We start from the raw sequence: 19,117 nt of genomic DNA, 5'->3' as shown, positions 1-19,117 counted from the left end.
TTACGAAGAATATTTTCCAAACACTGAGCATAAACATAGTGCCTGCCAGGCATTCTAACTTCACAGATCTCGGCATGCTTAGCTATTTTTCTTGCTCCCGAACGAGAAAATGGTGCAATGAGTTTTCAATTTTTTTGTTATTACGAACAAGGACCTCTCCCCTTGGAACCCGTGTACCTTTATTAGGCAATTCCTCTGGAGCTCCTGGCAGAGCTGGGGCAGAATGGCACATAGTTCTGTTTAAAATTCCACTTCATGTTACATGACTCTTGCCTACACTACTGGTACATGTTCCACTGGAACCTGCAGGTCCCATCTTAAGTGAACTGTGTTGATAATCTTTTGTAATATTGAAAATGATATCTCCAACAACAGCTAGAAAAACACTTTGGAAAATCAGGAGCATGCTTGGTGAAAGGTTAAAACAGTTGTGCAAATGGTTGTGCTAATATCCTCTTCTGAAAACATAACATTGAGCAAATACACCTTCTTCTGGGTCTGGTTCATGTCAACTATAACTACAAAGTAATACTCAGAAGTCACTGCCACCATCTTACTGCAGTTATTTTAATCACATTTCCTTAATGCCAATTCCAAAGTAAACACATTAAAATACAATTATACTTTCATTTCTACAATTTTTCAAATTCTAAAGAATATAATAATATAAAAATAAATGATTATATAATATTAATATAATATTAATATATATTGTAGGCTTAAATGGATGAAGCAAGTTTTGATTGGCCGAATGCAAATGAATGAGGCTTAGAGGCATATTCATTGTTTGAAATCCCTGAAGAAGCTGGTAAGAAGATTGCTCTCAGCATACAAATTGAGGAAGATAACAGCAGAGGGGAAATGGTGCAATGAGTTTTTGGAGGAAAAAAAAGAGTTGGGAATAAAACAAAAAGGGTGAATAGTTACACTTTAATTTACTTATCCAACGTTAAGTAAACAGGAGTCCTTTGGAAAGATTAAGAGCTCCAGTTATCTTGGAGAGAAATGGAAGGTTTCACTCTTTATCTAAAAGTTTTTACTGTAATATCACACTTAATAAATTTGTTCACAGAAAATGGCACAAGTTCCCCCCAAATTCTATAAAAATAACACAAACAAATAAATAAAAATCAAAATAAAAAATGGCCCCAAAGAGACTACATCAATAAAGGTGCTACAGAAAAAAAATGCAGTTCTTATTCAAAAAGAATTTCATTCACTACTACAGTGGCCTGTTTAAAAAATCTACCAGGACTGTATAGAACTCTGAATGCAATGGACTGGAACCTTGGTGTATAAACCCAGCCACAACCTTCTATATTGCTGACCTTTTGGCCTCAGTTAACCCAGACATTTGACCTTTTTCACCAAAAGAAGGTATGTGTTGACATTGGATATCTTATGAAGATTTGCCTGAGTCATCCTTAAACATGGGAAGTGGATGACATAGGACAAAATATGTATGAAGTAACTTATAAACAGTTCATGCAATAAACTGCATAAAGTTGACTTAGGGTGATGATTTATAGTATTTTACCTCCCTCTATGCTTTAATACTTTTGTGATAGTTTAAAAGTACATTTCATTATTTATCTGATCTTTATTAAACTAAGACTATAATACAACTGTAAAAATCAAGCAGAATTTATTCTGTAAACATTATTGGCTTTTTGAATATGGTTTTTAGATTTTACTGTCATCTAGGTACAATTCTAATTGCAATTGTAATTTTTTCTCTGACATGCTCAATAAACTAGTGTAAATTAATTAGCAAAAACTCAATCAGGTTGAAACTATATTGCACAAAATCATCTTGCCTGATGCTAATTATTTTGCCAAACCATTCTACATGAATAAGAAATATACATTTGAGACACCTTCCCTTTCATGCCATCTCTCTCTGTCCTTGGAGCAGAGAGGCACAACTGAAATTCTCCATGGTATATACTGTTTAAAGGTGTTCATGTGTTTTTGCCTATCCCCTCCTAGTCTACAACATATAGATAATAATAATAATAATCTTTATTGATCACTAAATGGTACATAGGTACATTTGTAGGCTCTCCAAACTACAAGTTACATAACAGATATGTGACAGAGATTAAGGATTAATCACTTAAAAAAATTCTAATATACATTTGAAATAAAACATACTATATAAACACGATTACACAGCACAGTTGCAAGAATGGTTTATGGCATGACGAAGGTTTAGCAATTACGTATACTGTTATGTCATGTATTCATAAGCTATAATCAGCCCCTGAATTTTAAACTAATACTTCTAGGGCACAGGTGCTGTGAAATATCATCTGAGTAATTTCAGATACAGGGTTTTTCACTTAATAAGATCACTGTCTGCTATGCTGAACAAACCCTTAGCTTAGGACATGCACTTGTCATATATAGAGCAGATTCATTAAGATACTTTTACAAATGGAACAGTTGCCGTGATTCCGTGACATGTGAGTGTGCAGAGTTACAATTCATGAGAGGGTATCTATTACATTAGTAGATCACAAATCCCTGAAATGCTCCATCTTCTGTAATATCATTGTTGTACCAAGGATCAAGCCCCTTTGAAGCTACCAGTCATGGCACTTAGGGCAAATTGCTAACCCGAGTATTAACATTTCAACAATTATAACTGTCTCCTCACCTGTCAACACGAATGGATCTACAGCACTTCAATAAATTGTTATTTAGCTTATTTATGTTTATCAATCATGCCTAGGGCAGAGAGAGAGAGAGAGAGAGAGAGAGAGAGAGAGAGAGAGAGAGAGAGAGAGAGAGAGAGAGAGAGAGAGAGAGAGAGAGAGAGAGAGAGAGTTAAATTGTAATTATAAATGAAGAAATCTTAAATAAGAAATTAAGAAATATTTGACTGTTTGACAAAGTGGTCACAAGTAATTTATTATTTTATCAATTATTTATTAAAATAAACTTCATTTTTAACACATCTCTCTTCCATTTGACTTCCCTGCAGAAAAAGTGTTCTAGCTATAAAAAATAAGTGCATCAAAACGAACCAGCCCCTTTCCTCTCAAAAACTGTCTTGCTTTTTGAAAGCACTTACATGAAGCTTGCTGACATATCTATGAGTACCAGCAAACACTTCCTACAAGAAATTGGCGTGGCAGGGGTTCATAGCTGTAACCATTGTAATGAAGTCATAAATCATGCTTTTACCCAGTGAGAAAAGTTACCTTTTTTTTCACAGAGGCACTGGATCACATTAAATAAAAGCATGCATGTATAACTGCTTTTAAGAAAATATCCATGTGTATTATTAACAAAAAAAGTCAAGATGATATTCTATACTTAGATTAAGAGATGGCAAAGTAGCTGTTGCACTGACTGACCCCTTTAATTTGCAAAGTCACCTTGGTCTTAATAATTTAAAGATCAGTTTCAAAATATAACTTTTCAGCAAAGGTTTATCTTTTAAAAACCACAGATAAGCATGATGAGATATTTTTTACATATTGATTTCTATCTCCCAAATTCATACTTACAGAAAACAGAGTCGCCATCTATAGGTAAAACATGATACTCAGGGAGAAAAAAGATCAAGTTTTTTTATAACTAGGTAAAACTAAAACATGATTTCTTTCTGAAAAATTAATTCAGGTTTCAAACTTTGTTTAAAAGAATCACTAAATATTCAATGATAACAAAATGGAGGAGTGGACAGAGTGCATAAGAATGCAGACAACAGTTATCTCAAAGTGTATCTATCATTCAAAGTCATCATTTTGACCCTGCCTCATAATAAATTCAACTTTTAGAAACCACAAGTGTACAAAAAGATATGCACTAAGTACACTTAAATTATTGATTGCCTCTGTCCATCTCCTGTCAAGCGTCATCCATAATAAATGACCACAGCAGGGGAGATAAAGAAAGATGAATGGTATTGATAGGTAGCACTGGACAAGACCGCCATTTAAAGTGCTCAAGGACAGAACAAAATACATGCATAAATAATTCTCTCATTTCAAGTTTTTTTTTTGGTATAAAGTCTCATCACTTTCTACTGATATTTTGAGCAGATTTAGATATTTTTCGTAGCCACTGTAATTTTTGTCAATTATCAATTAAAAATATTTCAATTAAAAATATTTCACCTCATTTCAAAACTGACTTGTCTCACACTTAAAAACAACATTTTCATTAGCTTTTAACTTTTTTCACACAGATATTTCTTACAAAAAGTAATTCTTCACAAACTTCGGGCTAGATGATATTTTAATTAAATGATCTGGAAAAATGATATAATAAATATGAAAAAATATTGTAAGATAATTGAAAAAAATCATAAAAAAATCAAGTGCATTCTCATTATTTTAATGTAAGTGAGCCAAATGTGCATGTCAAAGAGACATCAAATGAGAATGGCTGAACGGTGCACTGGTCACTCACTTCCTGGGTCAGTGGTCAAGCCCTGGGTCAGCCAGTCTAGACTTAATAATTGTATTCAGTTGTGGACAGCTGTGAATTGAGATTCAACACTGCAGGTGACCCATTAAATTGTGCAATGTATGCATGAATAATTGGATCACTTAGCATTTTGAATGGTTGACACATTGGAGTTGTTCAATAGTGTCACCCTACAAGTGTTCATTTTGGGTTGACCACCTGAAATCTATATCTTCTCACACGATTTCACATTGCCCCTCCTTACGTCACACGCTTTTATAGAAAGAGTGTAGGATTTATGCCTTGCACAATCGCATTATCAAACTGGTATTATCTAACTGAAATGGGGTGTGCTATACAATAGTGTACAAACAAATATACAGAAGGATAAAGTTTCTCAAAAGATTGATGTATACAAATGCTTACAAAAGAAAGCCTAAATTTAGCTAGACCTTGGGTTTTAGAATGACACTTTTAATCTGTTTTCAATCATCTCAGGCAAGCTGCGTTATAAAAAAAAAAAAACATTTCAGGTATTTTGTCCAATGTGAGAAAACCCTTTCAGAAATAATGAAATAAGACAATATATCTTCCAAATATAAAATATTTGACATGAATTAATAGAACTATCAGTACTGAAAAAATAAACAAACAAATATTTTTAAAAAATAAATTTAAGGTTGCTTCATGCAAAAAGTGTCGAGGTGGGAAAAATAATGACAAAAATTACTTTATGCAAAAAACAAACAAAAATCAAATAATTTCAAGACAATGAACAAGAAAATGATTTTTTTCGCTCTTTAAAAACAAACAAACAAACAAGCAAACAAAAAATATTCAGAATGGCAGTGTTGGGACCCCAACGGAGTGAGATGTCACCCTTTCTAATGTGCACCTGAACTACCTCACTTCTCTTATTACTTGCTGTTGGAGTTTTGCATGTCATGGGTCAATGTATCATCCTCAGGATGTCAGGATGCCTTGGCTCCAGGCGGAGTTGTCTTCATTCAGACAACTCAGTAGCTGGTTAAGGCCACTGCAAACGGTTTTTGTGTTAAGTGGTTAAAATCCAGATTTAAAAAAATGTTTTTCAGGTAAGTGAGGGTCACCATAACTCTTAAGTTTTAAGGCTGTTAGCTCTTTGCCCAAAACACTTTCTCATTATGCTCAGTACAGTTGACTGCTGGAAAAAGTGCAGAGTTTTTTTCCCTTCTTTTCCATCCATTTTTTTGTTTTATATTCAAAATATTCATTTAGTTTTCCCATAAAGTCTGCAGCCTGCAGCAATAGAGGCAGAGAGGCAGCATTACCTTACACAGAGCTTCTCTCCTTTGACCCTTGTCGGGTAATAACTGCCACCTAGTGGGCAGATGGCAAGGTAATTACAACAACTTATGTTCACTCCATCATTTCAATTTGATGTCCACTGGGTCAGACAAACAGACTTGGTGCACCCAGAGAAAAGCAACCTTTATGCGGCATGATTCGTCAGGATCAGAATTTTTGCACACTGTTTTAGGATTAAAATGACAACTTTTAGTAAATGATCTATGATAATTATAAGCTTTTTCAACATTTTATCTGAGGTTATCTGAAGTTATTTGGATGTTTCTGATATATTTCCATTTGCGCCCCCCCCCCCCCCCAATTTCCACTTTCTCTTCAACCCCCTCCTTCTTCTCACTCACTTCACCTGTGTTCTCCCCAAACTCTTTAACTCATCTCTCTATGGACGACATTACTGAAAATACAGATGTTATCGCTTCATATTAATACTTTTTTTAGAAGGGGTGAACTGAGTGCATCCAAAAGAACCAGTCCCATGAACTTCCATAAAAAAATTGCCCTGCAGGAAACTGGTCATGATGCTTAGTATGCAGGACATATTAATCTAATTTTGATGTATATGGATGTCATGCAATGCTGTAATAAATGAATACTCATACAGGAGTCGAGGACGCACTTCACAATATAACCTGTCTGACTGAGGTGAAAAGGCTTTACATTTTTTTTCAGCGAGTTCAAAAGTGATTAAATTCAGCAGTTTCCCAACTTAACCTTTTGCTTCACATAACCCTTTTATAAAACAAGTTAGACTGCAACAGGATTTATTAACAACCAGACAAGTTTTGCAGGCAATAAATTGAAAAGTCACAGAGCTTATAATATAAAACATAACCCAATAAAAAGTAGGTTCAAGTGAGTTGAAAAGTCAACAGGTTTATTATCCAATACATAACCTTTGCTTGAAAAGGTGGAAGAGTCATCAACTTATCAATCTGGTGAGTGATTGATGTGCTGTTCATGATACCAAATGAGAGAGAGAGAGAGAGAGAGAGAGAGAGAGAGAGAGAGAGAGAGAGAGAGAGAGAGAGAGAGAGAGAGAGAGAGAGAGAGAGAGAGATCCACACGTTTAGCAGTTTATTAAAGTTCAGTAGCATGCAGTAGTCCCTTGATTGATGAACTACTGCAGAATTGCAACAGGTCCCATTAATTAGAATGAGGCATGCCACCCTTCCCCAACCTTGACATTACAGGATCATTAAATGGTCATCAGGGTGGTTGTGAAAACAAGCAAGACAAGCAGGAGCATCACTGCTGTAAGTTAACTGGACACAGGTGCTTCTAAGCATATCACATCAGGCGACCATTTCCTCAAAGGTGAGGTGAGTGCATTCCACCTCTCATCTTTAAGTTGTGCACAGACAACCACCTCATTCAATCCGTCTTACCCAGCAACCAAGCACAAACTCATAAAACCAGTTTTTTTTCAGCCCTAATAATCTGTCAGACTGATTTGGCGATAGACGTCTGTCACAACAACCCCCCTCCTCCTCCTTCCATGATCACCAACAAAATATTATTCATAACATACTGGCTCATTTGAAGCCCTTGGCATTGTAATAAAATACACCTTGGTATATTGTAAATCTGTGTCATCCTACTCCAGCAGAATGAACAATAGCCACATCCAGCCAAGACAAGATAATTAGACCTCTCCAACAAAGCCCACCCTTTGCTGTCACGCAATATTAAGTAAAGTATGGCATGTACATATATCACGGAGACTGCCGTGGTCTAGTCAGTACACCATACAGCAGGAGTGCCATCTATTGAGAGAATAGTGTACCAAGTGGACAGACTCATATATCATCCTAAAGGCTTAACATCTCTGAGCTTTTCATCTCAAAAGTATAAAATGTGAGCTCAAGAGCTTGTGGACAAGCCTTAGATGAAAGATAAGAGTCAGTTGTTAAAACAAAGATGGGAGAAAAATATTACCTAGCATGATATAAGTCCAGAGGCATCACACCTTTGAAGACTGTGACCAAGTATGATTACCACAAATAAGAAAATACATGGCTATAAGCCTAGCTTGGCAATATAAAAAAACAGAAAGTAATATTGCCTGAAATTGTAGAGACAGACCACTCACCTGTGAGGGCTAAACTATGCATGCTTCCTCCAGACACCTGAACTATGGTCCTGCAGTTGGGAAACTGGATCTGAGTGGGGACTAAAATGTCACCCTTCTTTTTACCACAAGGTTTGCCTGCACCCCACACAAAGACTGCTCCATTTGCTAAAATGGTAACAGCAAAAAAATATGTTATATATCATGGTTGCTTAAAAAATCCATTCGTATGTTTTAAACATACTGTTTCAATGCAAGTGTTGTAAAGTAATCTTGATATAAATTCTAATCATAACATGAAAGGGATATTTGAACTTTGAATAAAAAAAAATATGAAATTCTTTGGGGAGAAGAAGGTAACATTATCCCTTTGGATTCAAAGAGAAACAAAAGGTCGACTTATATCCTTTAAATAAAATACCCCTGCTACACCTAAACTGTCAGAGAGCACACTACCACCATATTATGAAGCAGAGCATATATCTATATACAGTCAGGTCATAACCCTAGCTTGACAGACAGACAGTTGGACAGGCAGAAGGACAAACAGACAGACAGATATGCAGATAGATAGATAGATAGATATCAATCTATATACAGATACATATGTATCCATCCATCATCTATATGAGAAAAAAGATTATCACATTTAAAGATACCGCAGGCTGCTGTCATTAGTTTCACCTACCATCCAGCACCAGACTGTGGTTGGAGCCAACAGCAATTTGGACAGCATTGTCGATGTCTTCATTCACTATGGGAACAATTGCCTCCATCCGACTGTTATTTCCAATCTGTCCAGACAGGTTTGCCCTTCAAAAATCAAAGCATTGTTCTTGTTTAAAATTGACCGTCAGATCACATAATTCAATTCAGGTCTTGTTGTGTGGTGCCTCCTATTCTTGCTGCTTCAGGAAGTGTGTTTTGATTTTAAAAGTTAACTTGTTTTAACGTACAGGATGACACCCAAAAATCCAAGCAAAAGAACAATAACTGAAATGTGTTGAGCAAAGTAAGACACTAAACTAAGTAAAGAATTTAAAATTAAAAAAATTACATACTAAGTTAATACAAATTTAAATCAAAATTTGAAAGAAAGAAAAGTCATAACTTAATCAATATCTTTTCTGGTTATCTAACACGTTTTCCCAGTATGATTTCTAACTTCTAGTTTAGAATACCTTACCCTACAGCTGCCACTGCCCCAGTCTCAAACAAGAACAAGGTGTGCTTCTCCCCACACGCCACCTGGGTGACAACACGGTAACTCAGGGCACGAATAAAATGAGGACGGACCTGCAAGATAAAATTTGACTTCAGTTGAATATAAAACACAATATGTTGTTCTCCCAAAATACAACATGTTGGTAAATAAAAAAGAACACAGTTCTGGGAATATATGCTTTATATGGTACTTTCTTCAGATGACAAAAAGGGGAAAATATATACACATCACTGGATATTGACAGTAATGTGCTTATAACATGGGCAGTCAAACACCTTGAATACTCCAGCCTTTATTTTTTCCAAAAGCTGACATATTAATGTATATCATGTGAAAAGTGGTAAGATCTCAAAACAGAAAGTGTTTTTATAGCTTTCTACACAATGACATCTGTAACTACAGCTGAAATGCAGGAAAACACACAATGTGGAACTAAACAGGGCTCAATGTAAGAAATACTATGTGACTGATCCCGTAATAGAAACACATGCACTTTATGAACTCACTGACATAATGGGCAAATTCCTGCCTCAATCATATTTTATAATTGAGTTTCAAGTTTCTATTTCCTAGAACAATTTTAACTTTCATCATCCTCTTATTACCATAGACATTTGTATACAGCACCCAGGAAACAAGTAAACAGTGCAGTTCACTGGCACCTGACATGCAAAGCCAGGCCTCAAGGCTATCTATTGATTCTCCCATTAGGTAAAACAATCTGCTCAATTCTTATTTGAATTATTTCATTATTTCTGTATGCTTTAGTGTTTTTTTTCTTTTTTATCAGACAAGAAGTGTGGAATATATAATGCATACCACTTACATATTTTTGAGCATATTCTTCCTTTTGTTCTTTTTCTTTTTGGGAGCTGCTTATTACCACATATAAATCTGGAACATGTTACATTGTAATATGGCCATAAAAGGCTGTATTTCTCTATATGCACCATTAAAAATATCTTTAAAAAACACCCACCTGGTTATCCTTGTAACCTTTGACTCTGACATCATACCCAAGCTGAGCAAAGAAGTTGTTGCCAAAGCTGAACACCTGTCCATTCTCCAGCCAGATAAAGGTGTGCCTGGCCCCACAGGCCACCCCCTGGACCACAGAGGTAGACCTGGTGGCTGGGGCAGGAGGGGTGATATGGAGGGTTATCTTGGTGGGGGTGGGCTGAGACTCCTTGTTCCCTGTGCCTAACCTGGATAGAAAGGTAAACCATTATGATGGTGGGCACTGGGGTAAATAATGATTGAGGCGAATTAAAATGCTAAATAGAAATAAAGCCACTTGAATTTTACTACAGAGAAATTAATTTTGTAAGAAATGGGCTGGATCTTGCATGTTGCACACTACATTGTTAAATGCATTTGGTTTTCATATTAAGAAATTTGGGTAGAAAACATTCCCATACAGGAAGAAATGATGTTATGAGAGACATAAGATCACAATTAAATGCATGATTCTCATTTAATATTAAATACTAAATATAAATCTACAATAAATTATTCTCTTTTTCTTCAAAATCATTTGGTCCATTAACTCTTGTGTTCCATACATTTGAAAAATGTGCTAACCCATCCAAATCATACAAATGCAGTCATAGAAGACTGGGAAATTCCACAGAAGCCCTTCAACCCCCTATGCTTTCAGTGAGTCAAAGGCTCTTCATTTTAATTACAAAAAGACCCTGTTTTTATTCCACACATACTGGACTAATAATAAAAAATTAGAAAAGTAAGTCTTATGAGTAAAACCACACAAATCTGCATGATATACAACATCCATTAAGTACAAAAATATGTAATCACTTCTTCAATATACATTGCATTGCATGTTAAGCATGCCCCTCCGCTTGTTTTTTCAGTTTAAACCTCCTCTGACATTTTCTAATGCCAGGGTAAATGATGTTACTGCCCTAATGGCCTTACATTAGTACAACTAAATAGCCAACAGCAATCCAATTATAAAAAGACTGTGTTCCTTTCATCACACTGCACAAAAACTGACCTAACGTTGTGGGAGATTAAGCATATTGTGTTTGCTCGGGGAAAACTTGTCTTAACAAGCCTGCCTCCATTGATTGAAATATTCTTTATAAATCAAATGTCAAGTAAGATTTCACAATCCACTTGGCTATCTGACACCCAGGACAGCAGAGGTCCTGAAGGTTTGCTGATACTGGATTATACTTACTGTCCACTGCTACCGTTACCCCATACATAAATTGCGTTTGAATCTGGAAGATACAAAGAGTGATATTTTTTGTAAAATCATTCTCATATGTAAAATGGAACTAAAATATGAAATTTAGGAAGACAAATGTTTTTCTAAAATGATTGTCTTGTAAAGAAACAAACAAGAATGTATAAAGAAATTAATAACATTTACCAAATACAAATAGGCTTTTAATAGTTTTAATTATTAAAAATAGAAAACTATTATTTTCCTTGTTCAGAAAACATTTTAAATCAAAATTTAACACTTCTTTATTAAACAGGATGAAAGTTAACGAAAAATCTTATGGTACTTCCAAAAATTTTTCTGATATTTGGTAGGGTGAAACGTGCATCATTCGTGCACCTAGGTCATCTAAGTTTCTTGACCAATCTATTAAATAATTTCTAAAGAAAACTATAATCATGAGAGACATTGGGAGACCGGAAAATGAAGAGTTCATACAAATGTGTGAACTTTTACACTACTTTCAGTCCAGTCAAAGACAGTCATAACACAACCTCTACTAATTGTTACTGGTCTCGACACAAAATCCATCAATTTCATGTGTGAACTGTTGCCCAAAGATTTACTTTTATTTCATTAATTTTGTAATGATGACATGGGCTGTGGCCTTTCATGGTTGGACATGAAACCGATAAGTGGTTAAAGTGCTCAATTCTTTTTCTCTAATTGCTCGTCACGCTGCAATACATGTACTCCTTCACCCCGTCTCAAATGAGTGCAAAAATCAATACTGTCATTGTCCTATGTACTGGACATGACTTTCACTAGTTCTGGGCCCAAAATGCCACCACAAAGGCCAAACAGAAAAAGGTTATACCTGGTCATATCAAAATCAAAAAGAGGGAGGTTTTGTCTTGAGAATTACTTAGTGTTCTTCCTACTTCTCACTAAGTCAATGCTAATTAAGTAAGTAAACCTTCATTTGGTAATAATGAAGAGAAAAATCATTAATGCCCATCATCCTAATTTACTCAGCGTTAGAGTTTTAAACCAACTATGTTTGAAGAAAAAATGCATTTCTAAACTAAAAAAAATGGAACGTGTTTATAATAATTTTGTTTTCAGCTTGTGGTACAATTTTGGGTAATATATCAAATATAACACCATAGGTACACACACACTCTTGCCCTATAATTTAAAGGGCAGTGAAGTTAGTTTGAGAAGCGCACTTTAAAAACAAGTGGACAAAAGAGGTCGAAAAGCAACACTTCAAGACATACAGACCATAATGCAGTGCCCTTCACATAGGTGTTAGGCTGAGGTCAAGCTTTTCTGTTATTAGCTTAACTAATTGCTCCTACGTGACCACAGAATAGTGGACACTTATAGATTTTTTGCCCCCTTTGTGCATTTTACTAAGTAAGATCCATAAAAAGTTTTGGCAGAATAGCCAAAGGCTGCAGTGTCTTGTTTATTTTATGGTCAAGTGGACTTTTGAAATTCTCATGATGGCAATTAACAGAAGCCAGAAGAAAATATTTGCCCTTGGGTCCATACTTTCTATAGAATTCTAGTTATGACACAAGGCACAACAATGGCATCCTATAAATGAGTAAAAATGTACGTGTTTTATGGCAAATTCTTTTCATTTATCTAGAACAAATAGGTATTGGGTTTCAATCTTTTAACTCTGAGAAAGTAGCATGTTCATTTTATTCACTCAAGCATAATGACCATTCAATATTACTACTGTATTCCCTTTGCTGAGAATTCCTCATAACAACACCCTTTTTGCCTAGAAATAGCATGCTCTTCCTTTTTTACTCAATATTTTTGGTGTACATCAATGCTTTTTCCATAGTACATGACTTGAAAAGCCTCTCGACTTACAAGGAGAGAAGTCACCAATTTTCTCTTACATGTAAAGTCAATTAAATAAACTAAAGCACATCTTGTCCAAAGACACCAACTTTGCAAGACCTATTTTTTCCTGCTCCAGAACACAGGAATGAAGACGGCACTGAGTGCTGTGGCCCTATTGTCCAGGGCTTGTCCACAATGCGTGAAGGTCAAGGGGTCAGAGCCCAGGTGTGCAACAGGTGATTTTCTTTTCATGCTTGATTGCCCCTGACCAGTCCAATAAGAAAACAAAAAACAGATCCATTTCCCAAGGTATAACACTGCTGATAGCCACAGGGTAAACAGTCAGACCCAATTGTTCACTGGCCATAGATCCACTTGGCTGTTGCGGTCAGTAAGGGTCCAAAGGCACCCCAGACTAAGACAGGAGTAATGGTTGTCAAACTGGAGTCTCAATGAACCAACCAGAACATACGTGTAGGAGTATTGACTAATCGGCCCTACCCAAATCATTTGCTTTTCTTCAATGTTATGAATGTGCGCAAACAATTTTTTTAGAGGGTCCTGACGCATATTTATCAAAAGTGGTGCACGGACATTTTTTTTTTCTTTTTTTTTTTTTTTAATCAAAGCAAACTGAACAAATGTCACACTGATGATGACACTATAATATTCTTCTCAGGGTCAGATGATGCACGAAACGATATTGCATGATCGCGAGTCTTGAAAAGCACGCGGCATGATCAAAGCGTGGTATAACTTAGCAAGCACTGCCTGCCATCTTTTGCGGTTGATTTACAGCTTGTATGGTTCAACAGGTTCATATTCAAACATTTGCATCAATCCCAAGGTGTGAAAAAAACCAACACAGTGGAAATGCACCCAAACAAGTTCCCTGACTACAGTAGTTGACCTACTCTAATACAATTACATCAGTAACTTATGTTGTTAGAGCCAAAAGCATCACACAGACTGATCCCTTTCCTTTAATTGTACATGATGGCAGATATAAAAAAAAGCAGAGTTCAACAAGTTCATTGCAATTTTAGTCTGACATATGCCATACAGTGCATGTAGTCTCTGATACATTATATTCAACTGGCGATACTCTTGTAATAAATAACATTCAATAAAAGCAATGTCAAGAGGATCGACGGGTAGCACTATCACTGGGAATACACCACTATCTGGCCTCTACAGTTCACTTTCATTAGGTGATACATTTCACTTACGACAATTTGCACTAAATCCCCAGTGCCTCATTGAAAAAACCTTTCTCAGGTATTCATTCAAACATGGCAAACATTTCTAATAAAATACAATTCAGCTATGATCTCTCCTCTGGGGACAATATCAAAAGTTATTACCATCCACCTGGAGTACTTCTCCACAGTTCGTGTCACAATATCATATAGCAGAAGTTGTAATGCACTGGTCACATTAAACAAAATAGTTATTCTACCTTAGGTGCTTTATTTACTACCACAACTGATCAATCATTAACTGGGACTATGGGTGAGACATCAATGAATTTTTGTTTATATTGCTAGAAAGTTAGTGTCATAGAAGTTTTTGGTAAAACACAAAAAAGTGTATAATTTTTTTTTTTACCCAGCAAACAGAATATTACCCATTCCCTGTATACATGCGATGCACTACATAACCCCCCATCATGAAATGCTGAAAAACAAAAGGGAATTGTCCTGATCATATCCAGCAAATGCCAAAAATTATTGAATCAAGCACAAATTGTAACTTGATGGAAAGCACCTAACATGTACTAACAGATAATGTTATACAATTACTAAATGGGATTTTTTTCTCAAAAATTACACTAATGACTCAATCTTTTTAGTGGGGACAATAAGATCAATCTTTCAGTCACATAATTTTGGAATCATTAAAAAGCACATTTGTATATAGCTTTTGTGGTGTTTTTACTGCATAGAATAGTACTAAAGGGTAGCCTGCTTTTCAATTTGTAATTTGTAATTGGGAATGTTCTAATTTTAGGAATTTATGACTTTAAAAATACAGCATCTAAAAAATTAACAATTTTCTCTATGTAAAGACTGAGTAATTACTGTAACTTTCATGAAGGTGCTATCTCAAAAAATAAAAATAACAACAACATGAAAAAACTTAAATATATCTATATGTCTCTTTTACTTTTTGATATTACTTCCTTTGAACTGGCAATAGTAAAAGAAAATTACATATTTAATGGCAAACATCCGGTTATGTGACCTTCTTTTCTTTCACCATTTATCCCTTTAAAAAACAAATACAGATATCGTTATCCAAAACCAGAAGATTAAACATCTTATTTTTCAAATTCTTCTGCTTGTGTGACAAAATGCTAATTTGATCAATAAGGCAAGGTGTGATGATTTGTTCAAAATGGAGATATAACTCTTAATTTGTCATTCATGGCATCTCAACTGAAAAATGAAAAACAAACATACGCCATGCCTCGGGATAAGATATATCGATTGTGTCAAAAACCTTTGTGGATATTCATCTTTGCAATTTTCCATGCAAATGCACAAGTAATACTCTTGTACAATCAATTCAGTCTAAGGCATTCAGGTTGGTGACTTGGACAAAGATCAGCCACTTGTAGGTGGTTTGGGCTGTGCTCCTTAGGTTAATCTACTCAGTTCTCAACTGACAAGCAACCAGCACAGAAAATATAAAAACACCAAGATGTGTCATAAAAGTTAAGGTTAGTTAAGCACTGTTACCCCACCCTCCCCAATCCACCTGTGTAAGATATAGTTTGGCACTGATCAGGTGTATATCATGTAGAATGATAGGCAGCAAGTGGATATTGGTACTGACGGCTCTCGGTTTCCTAGCTTTCAATACTTTTAACCTAACCCCATGAGTCTGCCTATGAACTCAAAACTAATGAGGTGTTCTAGCCGAAAATTTTCACTGAAAAAGATGTCTTTATTATTCCTGAGATGTATGTAGCACTCTAGATAGTTTTCCGTAAAGGCGATAATCAAATTTGATGCCAAAGAGAGGTGATTGGCTAGGATGGGCTGGGTCCGCTGCTGCTTTCCCTCCCTCCAGATCATAGGGCACACACGAAGCTAGCTTTTGTGGTACGTGTAAAAACACAGGGTCAACAGGTACTATGCGTTGCAACGCAAAAGGCAATGCTGGCTGCATGCTTAATTAGTCACATGATAAAGACGGTGTCTGGGGTATTGTTTGCACCGTACTATTTACTTTCTCAATCGTGATGCGGAAGACAACTATACACAAGCAAATGCGTGAAAAGGTCCATGTGTAACAATGTTGCGAATAATCGCAGTTTCTGAAAAATGAATTGATTTCTGTTCAACCGGGTCTACATGCCTGACTGGTCATCAAAAGTCCCCTTAACACTGTCTTTAAGAAAAGCCACCACCTTGGAACAATTAGATTGCTCACTACTACATTAGTTTATCAATACTAATCAAATATAAATATTGGAAACTGGTTCACTAAAGTTTACCCTTTTTTCAACTGACTGCTCCAAAAGGTCCGATGTTCATGAACTTCTCTCACCTTGTAACAATGGTAAAGTATATAATGATTACGATCTTTACAAGTATGAATGATAGAAAAGTAAGTCGCACCTGTGCTTGTTTGCTAAGCATGAAAGGCTTCTTTCATAAAATCAGGATCACTATGTTGAACCTCAAGCAATTCACCTTCATTTTTGTGCCCTCATTCTGTTTAATAAAAACATGAGTGTACACAGTTATATAATACCAAGCCTAAACTCTCTGAAAGCATTGAGCTTAGGTTGGTCATATTTCATATTGCTTTTGTAAAATAAAAATACTTTGGTTGATTTTTTTGTTTTGTTTTTACAGGTGCCTAGATTTGGCTAGTGCTGTTATTTCTTTATGCATTCACTTTTCATAATTTTCTTTTTCAAATTGCATTCAAACATAAATCTCATATATCAGGTACATTTACTACTTCTTAACTCAAATTCCACCACATGGCATTTATCAGGAGCAATCTAATTTGAAAAAAAAAAAAATTAAAACTCAACAAATAAAAGTTGATAAAGAGCAGGCCAAACAAAATTCAGACATTTTAGGGTCAAAACACGGTATTTGAAATGTCTCTGACGGGACATTTTAGAGACAATTTTAAAAATTACAGTTGGTAAATGATCCACATGGTTACTTTTAAATATATTTTTATTTAGCTGGACCATAAAGGATTATGTGAAACAAGCAGCTAATTTGTATTGAAATAAATGTGGGAATGACAATCATTTAAAGGTCTGTCTCTGACGGGACATTTTTGACCCCTGTATTTTTTTACTAAAACTCCAATGCAAAATTCTCTTTGAAATTTCATTTAATCAAGACTTTTGTAATTCATATTGCAAGGCACAAGTCTTGGGAAGCAATTAATGCACAAACAGGCCAGTTTTGTTTACTTTCCTTGGCAGCATGGGCTGTTAAGTGTAAAAAGTCACTGTCTCTGACGGGACGTCTCTGACGGGACACTTTTGGGCACTGTTGAAAAATCTTAGAAAAGAGGTTTAAAAAGCCACATTTTTGTATCTAATGAATCTTACTTGATGGTTATTGCAAAATAGCATTTCTGTACATTAGAAAAATCACCAGATGCAATATGTTTATAATATTAATTAATTATCATGACACAGTGATAAGGCACAGTATAATTTTCATGTACAAGTAATCCACTGTCCATTACTGCTATTTCTCAACATCAATCAACACTGTCCATGATAGTTCACATAATAATTCCTGTTTTTCAATTAGTCTTAGAACACATCTTTTCTGCACTTTAGAGATTTTTTTTCAACCAGTCACATTAACAGGTGATGGAAACAAGTAAAGTCCACGAGTGTCTATGCTAGGCATTGGAAGGACTTCCTTGGCATCTTTTATGGGAATCCATGCTTTGTCTTCCATGGCAGGGTACACAAAGATTATTTTGCCAGAACCTTCAGTACGTAAGAAACTGACTTCCACTTTGCCGTCTTCAGTGTCATGGGTGACCTGACATAAGAACGGTTTTACTCCTTTCCTGGCAGCAAACTCCGCAATGACAAAATCTCCCTGGTGAGACTGAGCTGTGCCTTGACCGACATTGTCATAGTGTGGATGTGCAGGCAAATTAAAGTCCACAGTCATATGAATAAGTTTACCATATTAAGAGGGTTGCTGGTACTGAGAATTGGTTGACACAAGAACATGTCCACCGGGCTGGGGCTGAAGCTGTTGGAAGTGTTGAATTCCTGGAACAGATGGACAGTTTTCCCAGCGACTGCTGATGGGCGCGGTAGCTGCTACAATATCTGCTGCAGACAGGTACATTACATTACATTGACATTGGGGCATAATTCTTTGCCAGCCAAATAGAATCTACAACCATTTTTCTCTGGAGCACTGCTCTCCAAACCTGATGTTTCATTTCCCCTACGATCCCATCCACTGGTCCTTTGCCATGGGCAGTGGTATAAAAAGTACCACTGCGCTTCCATACCAAAATCTCTTTCATGATAGTACCATGTTTAGACAGTAAAAACCAACTTTTGAATTGACTGGGGGTTCTGGCTTCGTCTGACCAGTAATGGACTTTGCTGAATGATTGCTGGTGTTGAAGGTCTTCGAGAATGGCCTTATTACAAGTGAAGACGGACTGTTTGTTATGGTGCAGATCATCAGATACCACAACATATGGTTGGAGCTGGAGATCTCCCTCAGACTCTGTTCTAAATCATGCACATGCAGTGAACAGAATGAACTGCCCACAGTTCTAGTGCTCTCACATGATCTCTGATAGCACATGTCAACACCTAATCACTGACAGTCAACCTAGCTAATAATCAGTAATGGTTAATGAATTACCCAGTAATGATCAGTTGCAAAAGAAAAACAAGGCAGCAAAGCTGTCAAATGTACAGACAAAAAACAGGAAATAACTATGCACAAAATAGGCTACTGTCAATTCTGATGCAAAAGTACAT

General features: G+C 35.9%; 1 protein-coding gene across 6 annotated transcripts in view; it reads right to left on the bottom strand.

The window, feature by feature from the left end:
• The window catches only part of LOC106162140 (uncharacterized), a 67,248-nt gene that overhangs the window by 37,511 nt on the left and 10,620 nt on the right, over positions 1-19,117 (bottom strand). For all 6 annotated transcript variants that reach the window (XM_013539285.2, XM_013539288.2, XM_013539286.2 and 3 more), the window contains 5 exons: positions 11,260-11,302; positions 10,039-10,264; positions 9,021-9,130; positions 8,523-8,647; positions 7,856-8,002 (listed from right to left, as the gene is read on the bottom strand). In XM_013539285.2, the coding sequence (XP_013394739.2) occupies positions 7,856-8,002; positions 8,523-8,647; positions 9,021-9,130; positions 10,039-10,264; positions 11,260-11,302 (651 nt within the window). The remainder of the gene's footprint in view (positions 1-7,855; positions 8,003-8,522; positions 8,648-9,020; positions 9,131-10,038; positions 10,265-11,259; positions 11,303-19,117) is intronic.

This window comes from Lingula anatina, chromosome 1 (genome assembly GCF_051362555.1).
Source record: "Lingula anatina isolate TDL-2025a chromosome 1, LinAna3.0, whole genome shotgun sequence".
NCBI classification, from domain to species: domain Eukaryota; kingdom Metazoa; phylum Brachiopoda; class Lingulata; order Lingulida; family Lingulidae; genus Lingula; species Lingula anatina.
This window is presented reverse-complemented; position numbering and strand designations above follow the sequence as displayed.